At 35.9% G+C, this 17486-nt stretch overlaps 1 protein-coding gene across 4 annotated transcripts in view; it reads right to left on the bottom strand.

Annotated features, from left to right (window-relative positions):
- Positions 1 to 14479: 14479 nt before the first annotated feature.
- LOC120082597 (U5 small nuclear ribonucleoprotein helicase) overlaps positions 14480 to 17486 on the bottom strand; it is a 35459-nt gene continuing 32452 nt past the window's right edge. For all 4 annotated transcript variants that reach the window (XM_039037842.2, XM_039037843.2, XM_039037844.2 and 1 more), the window contains exons 47-49: positions 15697 to 15846; positions 15499 to 15630; positions 14480 to 15038 (exon numbers count right to left, since the gene is read on the bottom strand). In XM_039037842.2, the coding sequence (XP_038893770.1) occupies positions 14952 to 15038; positions 15499 to 15630; positions 15697 to 15846 (369 nt within the window). In that variant the 3' untranslated portion in view covers positions 14480 to 14951. The remainder of the gene's footprint in view (positions 15039 to 15498; positions 15631 to 15696; positions 15847 to 17486) is intronic.

The raw sequence follows: 17486 nt of genomic DNA, 5'->3' as shown, positions 1-17486 counted from the left end.
AACTCAGCTACACAAGACGAAATTCACTCCTTCCCCGAAGTAGGGGTAAGTAGATAAATTGCTCCCTTAAGGACTGATTCCGGGTCTTGAACTTAGTGGTCACACCCTCTCTTGGGAAGATAGGACTCAGTCATAGTGGGACTATGACTTATTGTTCATTAGAGGAATTAGTGGTAATTAAGGAGTTAGATGTAACTACAGGGGCAAAATAGTAAATTGGCCTAGTTATACTTACGAGCGATTTGTGAAGAGTCATCGCACTGTTGATTGGTTATATGGACACAAAAATATATCTGAAGTGCAAAGAGTGCAGCTGTTGGTCTTTAGTGGAGTGCTCGACAGTTAACGGATGATGGATATCGTGGTTAAAGAGTTTAGTAGGTTATTCACATACCGTTGGAGTTTCAAGTTACAGGTCCATAAGGTACCCTTGATAGCTCAATGGGTTCAAGTTGAGAATAAAATTTTGGGTTAATTTGAAGTGTTCAAATTAACAAGAGAAATTTAATTATATATGATATAATTAAATTGAATCAATTATATGAGATATAATTGATTTGATTTGATTAGAGGAATTAATATAGATATGATTTATATTAAATGCCATAAAATAGAAAAAGAACTTTGCATATGATGCAATATTAAAACTATAGGTTATAAATATAATATGATAAGTTAATTATTATATTTATTTATAATATATTAATTATGTGATAACTAATTATTCTTTTTCTTAATAACCAACTTGAGTGGGAGGTTATTTGCGGTTTTATGGTAACTGTGAGATAAAAAGGAAAATAGTTTTCCAAATCAGACGATGATTCATTCGTATCGTCTCACAAAAAGAAAGACTATCAAGTAAAAGAATTTTACTAAACGATAGTATCTCACAACCTAAATGATCAAGTATCGAGTTTTTTATACGATAATTACTCGTTGCTACATGATTTGCTATCAAGTCTATACGATAGGCTTCTTCTTACTACACGATCAAGTATCAAATCTTTATGATAGAATTCTTCCTTCTCCCTCTTACTCGATCGTCTACTCGATCGTTTACCTCCTCCATTTCTCTAACCAAAGTCACACAGAGCCCACAACTTCTGGATTCTCACATCGAGAATACCAAGGTAACCTTTATGGTGGTGTTCTTGTTTTGTTCGAGGGTCGAGGTGAAGGAACTCTTAACGAAGAGCATCCATGAGCGCGCTCAAATCTTTCCAATTTTATTGTGACCGAAATACAACATATACATTCCAACAGATAGTTATGCAAATTAACACTAATTAACGGCATGCTTCGAATAATAAAATACAAGGGAAAAAGTTCTTATACCAGTTGAAGACCCTCTTTAAATGTTGAACTCAGACGCAGCGGAAGAACCTCTACGCAAACTTTATCGCCCAACAAACTAGTCGGTTGCAGCAGCACGATCGTCTACAGGAACGGCGGCAACATGTGGATCATGTCTTGAGTGATAACCAAAATGTGGTGACATACACGTGGATCATGTCTAGAGTGATAACCAAAATGTGGTGACATATGATAACGGGCAGAAATGCACATTATTACAGTGCTAAATTATAAAACAATACAGGATTGCGATGATAAAAATATACAATATTGCGTCCAAAAGCATTAAGTTCAGAATATTACAATTGCATACGTCCATCGCATTAAAACAATTAACTTATGTATTTTTGTGCAGAATATGCGTCGACACAAGATGGAAAATGCGATCCAAAGAAATCAACGGTCGAGCGCATTAAGACATTGCATTAATGTAAAGCTATGCGATCATTTACGCTCGTGAATATCTGCTTGAGAAGGTTGCCGCATAGAGCCAGCACATCTTTGGTGGGCGCATTTGGGTGAAAAGCGTAATAAATCACGATGGGACAGAAAGTTGATGACGGTTGATTCCGAATTAAGTTGACAAGCCATTAACGAACTACTGTAGCAAGTACACTCAACTTTTCGGTGACAAATATTCGGCGCATCAGACAGAGAATTAATGCCATCCCATCAGTGCAATCATAAGAGAGAAGAAGTCTTTCACCCCGAAGCTCTATAAATACCAGAGGCCACCTTCAGTGAAGGAGTTCGATAGTCAGATAATTTTCCCGTAGATAAAAGTAGCCTTGTTCATAGTTTCCTATACTTAGAAGGCGGAGTGAGAGAAGAGAAGAGACGCCGGAAGATCACCCTGGTTAGCTTGAGAGAGAACCTAGGAGGCGTGGAAAAACAGAGAGAGGGTCAACTCTTGCGAGATAAGATTATCTTTTGAGCAGAGTAGAGAATAACAGTGTAAAAGCCTTGGGAAGCAAGAGATTGCTACCAGACTCTTTATTCTTATTTCGCATTGTTATTCTGTATTTCAATTCTATATCTATAAAATGGAACTTGCTTATCTACATCTGTTCACTCTCTTAAAAGCATGCATGAGTAGTTAAATCTATCAAATGGGTTAAGAAGAACTTAGCTAACATAACCTAAGATTTTCATTGTATGCGATCATCTTGTCTTATTTTGCACCCAACACCCCTTTAGAGCTACTCGAGAGAGAGTCTAAAGAAAAAACCTAAGACTTGAGAGAGCTAGGTTAGAATCTAGACTCGAGAGAGCGAGATTAGATCTGCATAAGCAAGAGATAGAAACTTAAAGATAAGCTATGTTTGCCTACATGCATCGTATGCACCCTAGAGATAGGTTATGGTATTATGCGGTCGCCTTGTATGTGTGTGTGTCAATCGTCATCGCATAGACAAGAATAAAGGCTTATGTGTAGGTTCTATAGACATCATCGCATATATCGCCCGCGTTCTAAAATTAGAAGCCGTAGCATTTGCATTGAGTGATGATTTGCTATTGTATGTGTGTAGCATGATCGCATAACATGAACGCAATCCTTGGAAGTATTAGTTGAACCCCTTCTCAACCTGTTCCTTTGTATATTCATTGCATCTTCCATAGTATTAACTCTTTTCTTAACTCCGCCACATACATTTCATACTGTAAACAACAACTCTTTGATTTACTGGTTACCCCAAAGTAATCTAAAAATTATTGCCGCATATTGTTTTCCTTAGTCCCTGAGTTCGACCCTAGACTTACCAGAAAACTCAATAGAATTTATACTTGGGTCATACTGAGAAAACTTGTTGCATAACCCATTTTCCATCACCACAATTTCCTTTCATTATTCCACCGCATAAAATAACGTATCAACATACACGTGGATCATGTCTTGAGTGATAACCAAAATGGTCTGTAGTATATGGATATAGGAAGGAAACCTTATCCTGGTAACGCTACGAATGTGGCCTGCTTTGTGGAATAGTCACAAGTGCTATGATTTGTCATAGATGGTCTGATCCTGATCATTCGTGTAGGGGACATGCGAGCGGGGGCGTCCTATACAAAGAGTTTGTAAAAGACTTGACCACGAAGTGTTAACGTCTAGTTATATAACACCGTTCATGACAGAGACATCACTTCACTAATATGACCATAGGTAACATGACCTCAATCTTGAGTGAGTTAGGAAATCCTTCCATTGAGGGCGGTCCTTTGATTTTTATGGGTGCGAATGGCCAGGCCGCCGATTCAAACCTACCATTTTGGGGATTCGTCTGATTTGGGAGTTGGAAACTCAGCTACACAAGATGGAATTCACTCCTTCCTCGAAGCAAGGGCAAGTAGATAGATAGCTCCCTTAAGGGCTGATTCCAAGGCTTGAACGATGTGGCGCCTGAAGGATCTCATACCGAGAGTTCCACGAGCGTGTCCGGATCACTCCGATCTTACAGTGGCCGAAATAGAACAATATACATACAGCACATACAATTATGCAATCAAAACTAATTAACGGCATGCTATGAACAAGAAAATCATAAAGGAAAGAGTTCCATATCAGTTGAAGACTATCTTCAAACTTCAGAACTCCAACGCAGCAGAACCCTCCAACAGATCTACCAATGCTCGACGGGAACGTCGACGGCAGCAGCACGATCAACGCGAACACGAACGCCACAACGGGGAAGACACCACCACTAATGAGCCCCGGGTATTCTCGGAGTGAAAACCCAAAGGGTGGGCTTTGGTGAATTTGGTAGAGGACGGAGGAACAACGAGTCGTGTAGGCGATAAGCAAGTGGGAGAGAAAACAACGCTATCGCATAGCAGAAGTGCTTATCACATAGAGGAGCTACACGATCGTGTAAGATTTTCTGAACGATTGTTTAAGAAAAGGTATACGATCGTTTAGCTTAATCGGCAGATTATACGATCATTTAGAGAAGCTACCCGATCATCTAGGCAGCAGTGTGCGATCGTTTAGGCACGAGGTATACAATCGTTTAGGTGGAAAACGCTATCGTATAGGCTCTCGAGAGATCGTTTTCTTTCACCAACGCGCGCTTCACAATTCTTTTTGGGGTGATTTAACCGGCGATCGAATGAACGATGCAAAAATGAAAACCTTTTTCATTTTAACCCATCGGTTACCATAACCAACGCTACCCACTAACCCATGTCCGAACGTGGAAAAAGGATTAATTATCATATAATTAATCAATTAATTAATTAATAAATATAATCATATTATATTTATATCCTATAGTTTGATATCACATATCTACTATAGTATTTTCTCCTCTACTTGATATAAACCATATTTATATCTAATTTCCTCTGAAATAATGTATCCATACATTTAACTAATTATATCATATATAATTAACCAGTCCAATTATATCATATATAATCGAACTTCCTCTTGTCAATTTGAACATTTCAAATTAACCCAAATACTGATTCTCGACTTTATCCAAGCTACCCAGGGGACTTAATGGACCTGTGGCTCGAAGCTCCAACGATATGTGAATAGCTGACTAAACTCTTTAGCCATGAGATCCACCATCCGTTAACTGTCAAACATTCCACTAAAGACCAATAGTTGAACTCTTCCTACCACAAATATATTTCTGTATCCATCGGATATAACCAATCATGAGTACAATGACCCTTCATAGATGCTCATAAGTACAGCTGGGCCAAATTACCATTATGCCCCTATAGTTTCATCTCACTCCTTAAGTACCACTGATTCCTCTAATGAAAAATACAGCATAGTCCAACTATGTGTGAACACCTCTCGAGCTAGGAGAAGGTGTGTGGCGCCACATCGTTCAAGCCCCGTAATCAGTCCTTAAGGGAGCCATCTATCTACTTACCATTGCCTCGGGGAAGGAGTGAATTCCATCTTGTGTAGATGAGTTCTCAAATCCCAAATCAGGCGAATCCCCAAAATGGTAGGTTTGAATCGGCGACCTATCCACTTGCACCTATACAAATCAAAGGACAGTTCTCAATGGCAGGAGTTCCCAACTCACTCAGGATTGAGGTCATGTTATCTATGGTCATCCTAATGAAGTGAAGTCTCTATTATGAACGGTGTTATATAACAAGACATTAACACTTCGTGGTCAGGTCTTATACAAACTCTTTGTATAGGACGCCCCCGCTCGCATGTCCCCAAGACAACACTTGTGACCATTCCACAAAGCGGGCCGCATCCATAGCATTACCAAGATAAGGTTTCCCTCCTTTATCCATATACTATAGACTATTTTGGCTATCACTAAAGACATGATCCACTTGTATGTCACCACATACATGCTTGAGTCACATATAGATAACCAAGGATTTTATATTTATTGGTTTGTGGTAAAGCAAATAAAACAAGTAAATGAGCAAAATACAAGATGTGAAGTAAATATCATATATGAACAACACAAGCGTTCGTACATACTGTTTACAAACTACAGGACACGAAACTTTAGGGCATCAACCCCAACAGCGCCACACACCTTCTTTTGGCCCGAGAGGTGTTCACACATAGTTGACTATGTTGTATTGTTCATTAGAGGAATCAGTGGTACTTAAGGAGTGAGATGTAACCATAGGGGCAAAACGGTAAATTGGCCTAGCTATACTTACGAGCATCTGTGATGGGACATCATACTCATGATTGGTTATATCCGATGTGAAGGAAATCGGAAACGAGATTTTCATGAGCAGCGGAACAAGACTATTCCAAATTACAATCATGAATCAACAAATCATTTACAATCGATTTCAAACATAAACGATTATGAAAATCATACAGAAATTACGACATGAAAATTTGAAATGTACAGAGGGAAAAACTGTATGAACAAAAGCAACAGCGTCTCCACGCTCCGATGCGCACGGCCGCTCGAACAACAGCAATCTCGAATGCCCGATCTACACGACCACAACACCGCACGAACACAACACGAACACAACACGAACACTTCGTGCTCGTCCTCAATGATCTCCTTGGTCATGAACAACTTCGCAACACGAACGGCCTCCAGAAAACCTCGACGGTGTCGAGTTGAGTCTAACACCACCAACAAGGCGACCTTGGTATTCTCGGTGTGAGAATTCAAAGGGTGGGCTCTGTTCAGACTTGGTATGAGGCAGACGAACAGAGGAAACAACGATCGCATACACGACTGGGCAAGTGGGAGATGGTGGAGACCTATCGTATAAGTCGATGCCCAATCGTTTCGATAAAGCTATGCGATCGTCTAGCAAAAGCTATGCAATCATTTAGCTCGGTCTTTCGCGTTCAGACTCTACACGATCGTTTACCTTGAGCCAGCGATCGTTTAGTAAAGACTCCACGATCATTTAGCTCGCATCTACACAATCGTTTAGCTCGCCCAGCCGTCGTTTAATAAATCCATATTTACTTGACGACTTTCATGAGTTTTTTTGCACGGAGAGAAAACTCAAAATACTTTTCCAGACTTTTGTAAAAACTTCTTTTCAAAATAGGAAACCACTTTCCTTTTAAATTCACGGTTACCATAATCCAATAACCACCCACTACTTTGGTTATTTAAAAGAAAAAGTATTAATTCCAATAATTAATATTATTATAAACATAAATGATAACCAACTTATCATATTATATTTATAACCTATAGTTTTAATATTTCATCTCATGAAACATATAAACCATAGTTCTTTTTCTATTCCATGGTACTTAATGTAAATCTCGTTTACATCAATCTTCCACTAGATGTATCTTATACATCATACCGATTATATCATATATAATCAAAATACCTCTTGTCAATTTGAACATTTCAAATCAACACCAAGAACTGATCCTCAACTGAATCCAAGCTACCAAGGGGACCTCATGGACCTGTAGATCCGAACTCCAACAGTACGTGAATAACTGACTAAACTCTTTAATCACGGGATCTACCATCCGTTAACTGCCAGGCATTCCACTAAAGACCGACAGCTGAACTCTTCTTACTACAGATATATTATGTGTCTATCTTAACCAATCAACAGTGCGACAACCCTTCATAGATCGCTCGTAAGTACAGCTGGGCCAATAATCGTTATGCCCCTGTAGTTACATCTAACTCCTTAAGTACCACTGATCCCTCTAATGAACATAAGTCATAGTCCTAATATGACCGAGTCTTCTCTTCCAAAGAGAAGTTGTGGCCACTATGTTCAAGCCCCGGAATCAGCCCTTAAAGGAGCAATCTCTCTACTTATCTCTGCTTCGGGAAAGGAGTGAATTCCATTTTGTGGATTTAGTTCTCAGCTCCCAGATCAAACAAGTCCCCAAAAAGGTAGGCATGTTGAATTGACAATCTGGCCACTCTCACTCATACTAATCAAAGGACCGCCCTCAAAGGCAGGAGTTCACAAAACACTCAGGATTGAGGTCGTATCACTTATGGTCGTTTAGGTGAGATGCAAGTCTCTAGTATCAACGACGTTATATACAGAGTCTAGTCATCTCATGGTTTAGGTCTTATACAAACTTTTTGTATAGGACACCCCCACTCCACGTCTCCACATGAATGATCAGGATCTACTATCTGTAGTAGTTTACAACACTTGCAAACCTCTACAAAGCGGGCTGTATCCGTAGTGTCACCAGGATCAGGTATCCCACCTTAATCCTTATACTACAAACTGATTTAGGTTATCACTTAAGGCATGATCCACTTGTATATCACATATACATACTTAAGTTCACATAAGATAACCAAGGAGCTTTGTTTATTGGATATAAGTAAATGCCAGAATTAAATATAACTTATTTTATTCATTGAACAATGTGTATCTTTACAAAACAACGAGACTCCGGAAGAATTAGGCCAAAATTAGAGGACCACCATTAGAGGATTGTTATCCCATGTACAACCCTAGATTGTGGGATAAAAAAACGTGATGAATTTTAAGGGAAAAAAGAGTTTGAGATAGGTTGGAGTTATGGTTTTGATAGGAAAGAATCATCTTCAAAAACCAGCATTCATAACTTAATTCTCAACAATTCTTTCTTCTATTTAAAGAAGAATTCATGCAAAATTAAATCCATCTCAAAACGACTTCAAATTAATCAACCATAAGTGGGATTTGAGGTGTTTGAAGAAGGTAAACTTGGGGAAAATCCACTACCTCCAGATTTCAACAAATTTTGAATTTCTAAAATTCAAAATGAATTTTCTTAAAATTAATTCAAATAGTTAATTTTAAATAAAATTACTTTTAAAACCAATTTTAAATAAAATTAATTCTAATAAATAATTCTAAGTAAAAATAATTTTAAATAAATAATTAAATAATTTAATTAATATTAATTTAATATCAAATATTAAATTATTTTAAATAATTAATTAAACCATTTAATTAATAGTTTTAATTTAATATCAAATATTAAGTTAATAAATAACTCTAATCCCAATCATGTATATAATATTTAAATCATATTTAAATATTTTTCAACTCTTCATATTGTTTAATTCATAATTAAACGATAAGTCATTAAGTATATTAAATATAAATGAAGCTTACTTCTTAAATAAAATTTGGATGTTTCAAATTTTTTGATCACACTATTCTAAGGTTTAGTCCGATATGAGTTACTAAGGGGGCCTAATGGACCTACAGATCATGAGCTCCAACGATCCGAAATTAACAGGCTAAACTTTTTAACCTAGTTAACCAACATTCGTTAACTATCAGGACACTTCACTATAGCCCAATAGTTACACTCTTGTCACTGTAGATATATTTCTGTCCACTCGTTATGACCATGATTAGTAAGTTGATCTTTTACAGGTTGTTCGTAATTACAGTTAGGCCAAAATTATCGTTTTACCCCTATAATTATGTCTTGTTCTTTAAGTCCCACTGATCCTCTAATGAACAATTAGTTTGTGGTCCAACCATCAAACCGAGTCCCTCTCGGGCCAATGAGAGGGTGGGACCCTTTGTTCAAGACCTGGAGTCATCACTTAATAGAACAACCTATCTACTATCCCTAAAATCAGGTATGAGTGAATTTCATCCTGCAGGACTATGTCCCCAGCTATCTACCCGATCTTATCCTTAAAATGGTAGACTTATTAAGTTGAAAAACTCAAGTCACTCTCATCCATACAAATTAAAGAATAATCTCGAATAAATAGGAGTTCATAATTAGCTCAGGATTAAGATCGAGTTACCTAGGTCAACGTATTGAAATAGTTAGTTTTAACAATAAATGACGTTTTAAAGTAATAGTGACTATTTCTCGATCCGATCTTATGCAAACGCATTGCATAGGACACCTCCACTCGCATGTCTTTATTGGGATTGGTGTCCTAATTCTCCCAGAATCTCGTTGTTTTGTAAAGATACATATTGTTTAATGAATAAAATAAGTGTTATTTAATTATGACATTTACTCATATCCAATAAACAAAGCTCCTTGGTCATCTTATGTAAACTTAAGCATGTATATGTGATATACAAGTGGATCATACCTTAAGTGATAATCTAAATAGGTCTGTAGTATAAGGATTAAGGTGGGATACCTGATCTTGGTGACACTACGGATACGGCCTGCTTTGTAGAGGTTTACAAGTGTTGTAAACTACTACAAATGGTAGATCCTGACCATTCATATAGAGACGTGTGAGCGGGGTGTCCTATATAAAGAGTTTGTATAAGACCTGGACCACGGGATGACTAGACTCTGTATATAACGCTGTTGATACTAGAGACTTGCATCTCACCTAAATGACTATAGGTGACACGACCCCAATCCTGAGTGTTTTGGGAACTCCTGCCTTTGAGGGCGGTCCTTTGATTAGTATGGGTGAGAGTGGCCAGATTGTCAACTCAACATTTCTACCTTTTTGGGGACTTGTCTGATCTGGGAGCTGGGAACTCAATCCACAAGATGGAATTCACTCCTTTCCCGAAGCAGGGATAAGTAGAGAGATTGCTCCCTTAGGGGTTGATTCTAGGGTTTGAACATAGTGGCCACAACTTCTCTTTGGAGGAGAAGACTTAGTCATAGTAGGACTATGACTTATGTTCATTAGAGGGATCAGTGGTACTTAAGGAGTTAGATGTAACTACAGGGGCATAACGGTTATTGGCCGAGCTGTACTTACGAGCGATCTGTGAAGGGTTGTCATAATGCTGATTGGTTAAGATGAACACATAATATATCTGTGATAAGGAGAGTTCAACTATCGGTCTTTAGTGAAGTGTCTGGCAGTTAACGAATGGTGGATCCCGTGACTAAAGAGTTTAATCAGTTATTCACGGCTATTGGAGCTTCGAGCTATAGGACCATAAGGTCCCCTTGGTAGCTCAATGGATTCAGTTGAGGATCAGTTCTTGGTGTTGATTTGAAATGTTCAAATTGACAAGAGGTATTTTGATTATATATGATATAATCAGTATGATGTATGAGATACATCTAGTGGAGGATTGATGTAAATGAGATTTACATTAAGTACCATGGAATAGAAAAATAACTATGGTTTATATGTTTCATGAGATGAAATATTAAAACTATAGGTTATAAATATAGTATGATAAGTTGGTCATCATTTATATTTATAATAATATTAATTATTGGATAATTAATTATTTTTCTTTAATAACCAATTGAGTGGGTGGTTATTGGTGATTCATGGTAACAGTGAGTTAAAACGAAAATTGTTTTCCTAATTTTAGTAAGTTTTTACAAACGTTGAAAATTGTTGAGATTTCTCTCGCAAAAAGAATCTCACGGGAGCTTGTCAAGTAAACACCGATTTACTAAGCGATATCGTGTTTTAGTAAATGATCGTGTAGTGTTTTGTAGGCGACAAACATTGAGCTAAACGATCGCTTAACTTTTTCTAGACAATCGCTTAGCTAAACGATCGCTTAGATAGGTTCATGTCTTCTCCCACTTACCCAATCGTGTACACGATTATTCTTTGCTCCTTCGTTTGGCTCATTCCATGTCCAAACACAACCCACCCTATGGACTCTCATACCGAGAATACCAAGGTAACCTTCTTGGTGGTGTCATACTCAACTCGACACCGTCGAGGTTCTATGGAGGCCGTTCGTGTTCTTGTTGGAGTGTTCGTGACCGAGGCGATCGTTGAGGATGAGTGCAAAGTGTTCGTGCAGTGTTGCAATCGTGTTGTTCAAGCGTTCGAGGTTGCTGTGTTCGAGTGTTCGTGAGCAAGAAGCATGGAGACGATTCTACAAATGTTCGGAGAGATATTTCTCCTTGTTCATTTGTAGTTTTCATGCTATAATTTCTGTAACAATTGCATAACTATATGTTTTGTTTACGACTGTAATTGTAATGTTCATCCATGATTGTAATTTGGAATGATCTATTTTCCGCTGCTCATGAAAATCTCGGGTTCGATTTCCTTCAGTCTTCACATGAACGATTCAGGATCACATCGTTTGTATCAAATACAAAGTGGCCACATCCTTAGTATCCCCAAAATAAAATATCCAGCCGTATCCCTATACTATAGACCGTTTTCGTTATTTACTCGAACTTGATCCACTTGTCTTCCTATATAGTTCAAGTATTCATGCTATAGCTAGGGGTTTTTAGTTTATTGGATTTAGGGTTTTTAAATGCAATTCACATATTCAATAACATCTTACTGAATGAACCTCAATAACAAATTTATTGTAAAATAGAATCTGCTTATTGTTTACTAACCATGAGTCTTAGGATGTAAAACCTAACAATACATATCATAGCATAGCATGACATGGCATAGTATAAAATAGTGAACCCGAAGGTCCACAAAACATAGCATAAGTAATGGTCCTAAAGGATCACCAAACATGGCAATGGCATAGGTAATGATCCTGTAGAAACACAAATTAGTCATAAATGGTGAACTTAAAGGTTCACAATCATAGTGTACATAGCTGGATAGGAGAGTCTACAATCACCCCCATAGCCTAGCATGCACATAACAATCAAAGAGGCTTAAACATAATGTCATAGTCCATGGCTTTCCAACATACTCAAAGTATAGCTTGAAATTACATAGCTTGACAAATCATTCATTCAATCATTAACATGTTTTTATGGTACTATCTAGTTAACACTTTTACTTAACTTGAGTGTCCAACTCAAAGAGTTCCAATAAAAAATCACTTACCTCAAATCAAGCCCAAAAATAAACCCAAGCAAACAAACTCTTTTCTAGCTTTCCACAAACTTTAAATTAGATCCTAAAACATGAATCAAAAATCAAATTTAACCTTTAAGCCCATTTCCAAACATTCAATCATTCCAAGATTACCAACACGACTTACCCAATAGTGATTTGATCCAAAACCACCTCAAAATTCCAATACCAAAACAATCCAAAAGCCAATTTGCCGAAAACAACCTTTAAACTCCAATGGACAACAACTCTAGACCTTCCAAATATATATATATATATCTATATATATATATATATATTTTAAAAATAAACTAAACTAAACCAATAATAAGCGGATCTAATCATCAACAAAGACCACAATTTTCTCCAAATAAATTAATCCAATTTTTTTTAAATTAAATTAAAATTCCAATTCTTCACAAATATCTTTTAGATTAATTATCTTGTCTCTTAATTAAATTTTAACCTCCAATTTAATAAAATAACACTTAAATATTTCAAGATAATTTAATAAAAATAATCTGAAAAATTGGGTAGTTGAACACTTGCATATTTACCAAATGAACTTCTGTTCAGGTCAAATACGTATTTGGGTTTGGCATCCCACTGAGATGGTAATTACCATGAAAAAGTTTGGCGCTTATGCTGCTTTTGGATCTTCCTTGCGTCCCTACGTTGGCATCAGGTTGGCCTTTCCTCTACGCTTGATCTTATTCTTAATGTTCACATCAACGGTTAAGGATTTGCCACGTGTCTTGTCTTTTTTCCAGCTTTGATCTTGACGTCGAATCATGAACGTCCAAATTCCGTTTACTTCCCCTGCATGAGGTTATCGCATATAACAATTGCTTTGGTGATATAACCAATTTTTCATGGAAATTTAGTCATATAGCAAATGAACTTTCTACATTATTTTCTAAATCTAGAAGCATTGGTTCTTATATATTGAATGCATAGGATTAAGAATTTTCATTTTTCAGGAGGAAGACTTCCTCTTGGAGAATGCGTATTATTCAGAAATGAGAGATGTAGGATTCTTTGATTCAGAGTGGGATTAGCCTCAGCTACCATTCTCTGCATGCCTGTATGGTTTTTGTTTACATACGATGTAAACAAAAACCCAATTCGATATTCAGATCTCAATCAATTTTGATTTTGTTGAGAACCACTTATCCCTTCGAGTATTTAAGGCAAACTTGCCTGAGTTATTGTCCCCTTAGCCTTGAAGGTTTGAAAGATTCCATTCATGATCCATTTACCTTGATGCCTCCTGCTATTTTGATCATTTCTGTTTGCTGTTTATAAGGCTAATTTTTTTTTTGAAGTTATATTAAGAGGATTTGAGTTGTTCGGGCATGTTTGGTATACAACCTAAATTATGTGTAATGTTTTCACTGTTCAGATTCACCAAATCATATAGATGTAGAAAATATTTATTTGGTAATTTTTTAACTTTTAAATCCTGTAATCAACATAGTGAAAATTATAATAAAACCTGCCTAGATTACATGTAGAATTATATTAAGAAAAAATAAAAACTTCATAAATATCTTATTTCATGTTATAACACTTTTATTTTTCAAAAAAAAAAAATTAAAAAATTAAAAAATGTCATGCATCTGCATTCATACATGAATATTTAGGTTTTTTAGAATTGTAACATAAAAATTATACAAAATTTTAAAATAAAATACATTTAAATTAATTTATAATAATTACGTTTCAAGGTCATATTTAGTTGATAACTACAACTACAAACTATTTTTTGGTTTAAGAAAAAGATCAACACTAGAAATTTTTTAATTTGAAATTCAATTTCTAAATCTACTATTAAACGCATTCAAAGAGACTGAAAACATTATTTTATATTGAATCAATCGTTTCTAAATCACCAATCAAACCCACCGTTAATTAGTAGTAGACAAACCCACTGTTAATTAGTAGTAGACGAGATATATATATATATATATATATATAAAGGTGGTAGACCATTAGCATAATACAATGAGCGGAGAGCTCAGAGCTCAACTGTGGAAAGAAAAAGAAAGGATAACTATACTTGTATTACAAGGTAGTAAACCAAATAAATAGATTTACAAAATTTACCACTTGTACATGAAATCTAAGATTGATTTGATTTCCATCATTGAACTAGAATGTTAAATACATTGAGAATATACTAGTCAGTGGTCGGTTTATTTACGCTGGAGAAGCATATATGACTGAACTGTAAACCCCATTCATGGCCACCTAGAAATGCCTGTTAATGTATGGTAATTTATCTGGCAAGTTGCAACTCTTTCTATCTCTTATGGTCCGTCATCCAATCTCCAGCAGTGACATCTAATGTCTTCTCTCAAGTCCAGACCATTGGACTTCGTTTTGGATACTCAACAGCGCGTAATTGGATCAACTGCTTCCACTGATCAGTTCTTTAATGGAGTATTCTTGCTCATAACCAAGATAACAATCTGAGACCAAAATCAATTTCATTTCCTGAAAAACATACCATCTAAACTATTAGAAGCATGTCCGAATGTTAAAGTTAATTCAACGAACGGATGTATCATCCACAGAATGAAAAACTGTCATGTAAAATGTTAATAAATCAAAAACCCATAAAAGCCAATGAGTCGACAATTATACAAATCCAACGTAAGTGGGTTTGTCTGTTTGGATTTAAGAAGTTTCAAAATCACTCTATAACATGTTTGTAATCATTCAAAACCAATTTTGATTAAATGAGAATTGTACTTAAAATTGTGAAATTAAATATTAAATTAAAGTGTTTTGGAGTGACTTGAATATGACAAAAGTGATTTTAACCTTTTCAAAATCACTTCCAAACATGCACCAAGACATAACAAACGATTGGTGTAGTACAAAAAATAAACAAGGAGAAGGAAAATAATGAGAGTCGAACACACAGAAATTTTAGTTTCTGAGGCACTTTAACCTGAAAATCATTTCTTTTTGGAGGCAGCTGCATGGTTGTGACCAAGCGATCAGAGAAAGAAACTCTCTTTAAAGCATACAGTTCCGATGTAGAGGTGTTACCAAGTACAAGCCACCATGCTTCATCTTTCATCTGCAAAAGAACGTGTCATTTAATTTACATCAACTTGCTATTCGACAATGGAGCTGAGAATTTTACCTTGGGAAACCGTGGAGCATATGCCCTGGTTCTGTTTTTCCTCGAACTTATCTTCTCCAATCTGATGCTAAGGGAGGGAGCTTTCTCAACGTCATCGTCCTTCCTTTGAAGTTTTATCTTCATTTGGACACGAGGAAAAATCTGCAAATCCTGTAAAAACAGTAAACAAATATCCAAATCAGATAAAATGCTATTATGTAGTCATTCACTAATTGTTAGTTAAAATGGGTCGGGTAGCCGGAATTTAGTTATTTGCAACTAACCAGTTTAACAACTAAATTACTACAAACTAAAACAATTAAGCATTCACATAAAGATTAGAGCAAATTACACTTTTAGTCCCTCGAGTTTGAGTTTAGTGTCTATTTGGTCCATGATATTTCAAAATAAACACTTTAGTCTTTAACTTCGGAAAAAGAAAAATACTTTGGTACATCTCTATCTTTATGCAATCTGTCCAAATTTCTTTTATAGATATTTTTTAAATATCTCTTTCATTTGTGATTGAAGGGGATGTTTGGAGATGGGTACAATAGCCTCTTTGAAAAATGTTTCTAAATGGTCCTTGGGTTTTTGACTCTCAACCAGTAGAAAATGACATGAAATTGATGAGGTGTCAAATTTTAAGTGTCTAGCCAAATCTTGTTGATTTGATATTATTTTATTTACATCGCGTTTTTGCCTTCTTTTTTTCCCCTTTTCTTCTTCTCTTCTCTCTCTTCCAATCCACTCTCGTTCTCTCCCCTCCCTCTCCCTCTCGAATGATTGTGTTGCCAACTACCCCTTATTTTTGTTCTCCTCTTTCAAGCTTTATTATTTCCATTACATTTCTAACATCATTCTCCTCTTCCATGTTCTTCCTCTTGTTCTTTCCTTTTAGCCCCAATACCCACATTTTAAAAATTGGGGAAAAGTTTGTTTCTTCCTCTTTCTCTCTCTCAAGCCTTATCATTCCTATTACATTGTTAAAACCATTCTCCTCTTCAAGGTTCTTCCTATTTAACCCCAATACCCACGTCTTAAAACTTGAGTTTGTGGAGAATGTGGTGGGTGCAGCCTACCCCTTTATCGGAAAAAGAAGAAGAGATTGAACGAAAGTGGAGGGTGGTCAGGAGAAAGGAAGGGAGAGAAATGAGAGAAATAAAATAACAATAACAATAATAAACAAATAAATAAAAATTCCACAAAAGATGTAACAATATAAAATCAATGAGATTTGCCTAGTCATTCAAAATTAGAGACCTCACTAATGGCATATCATTTTTTGTTAGTTGACTAATGGTCAACTTTAGCCGAAGGACCATTTAGAACCATTTTTCAAGCATCAGGGACTAAAGTGTTCTTTTTTAAACTTCAAAGAATAAATTGACTCAAACTCAAATCTTATGAATCAAAAGTGTCATTTGTCCAAAGAATTACAAATATTTACTAATTGTTCTACATAAACTAATATACAGAACTTCTGAAACCACTTCCAGTGCAAAATATAAATAATGTTGATGGAAACATCTAGTTCTCAAATTTATGAAAATGTTGGTAGAAACATTAATAAAATGTCGACTTCGATAAATACTTTGATAAAACTATATTAAAACATCATAAAAAATATTTATTTTTTTGGATAATAAGTCATTTCATTGATAAATGAAAATATCCTTTTTTTATATATATATATAAGAAACGCTTCATTGAATAAATGAAATAAAGGGGAGATCCCTGAGACTGGATGTAACTGAAGGAAAGGTTGCTATATATGCTGGCCCTTTTATTTATATCCACATTTCAGTAAA

The sequence above is a fragment of the Benincasa hispida genome, chromosome 8 (assembly GCF_027475165.1).
Source record: "Benincasa hispida cultivar pf3 chromosome 8, pf3_genome.v1.1, whole genome shotgun sequence".
In the NCBI taxonomy this organism is placed as follows: Eukaryota; Viridiplantae; Streptophyta; class Magnoliopsida; order Cucurbitales; family Cucurbitaceae; genus Benincasa; species Benincasa hispida.
This window is presented reverse-complemented; position numbering and strand designations above follow the sequence as displayed.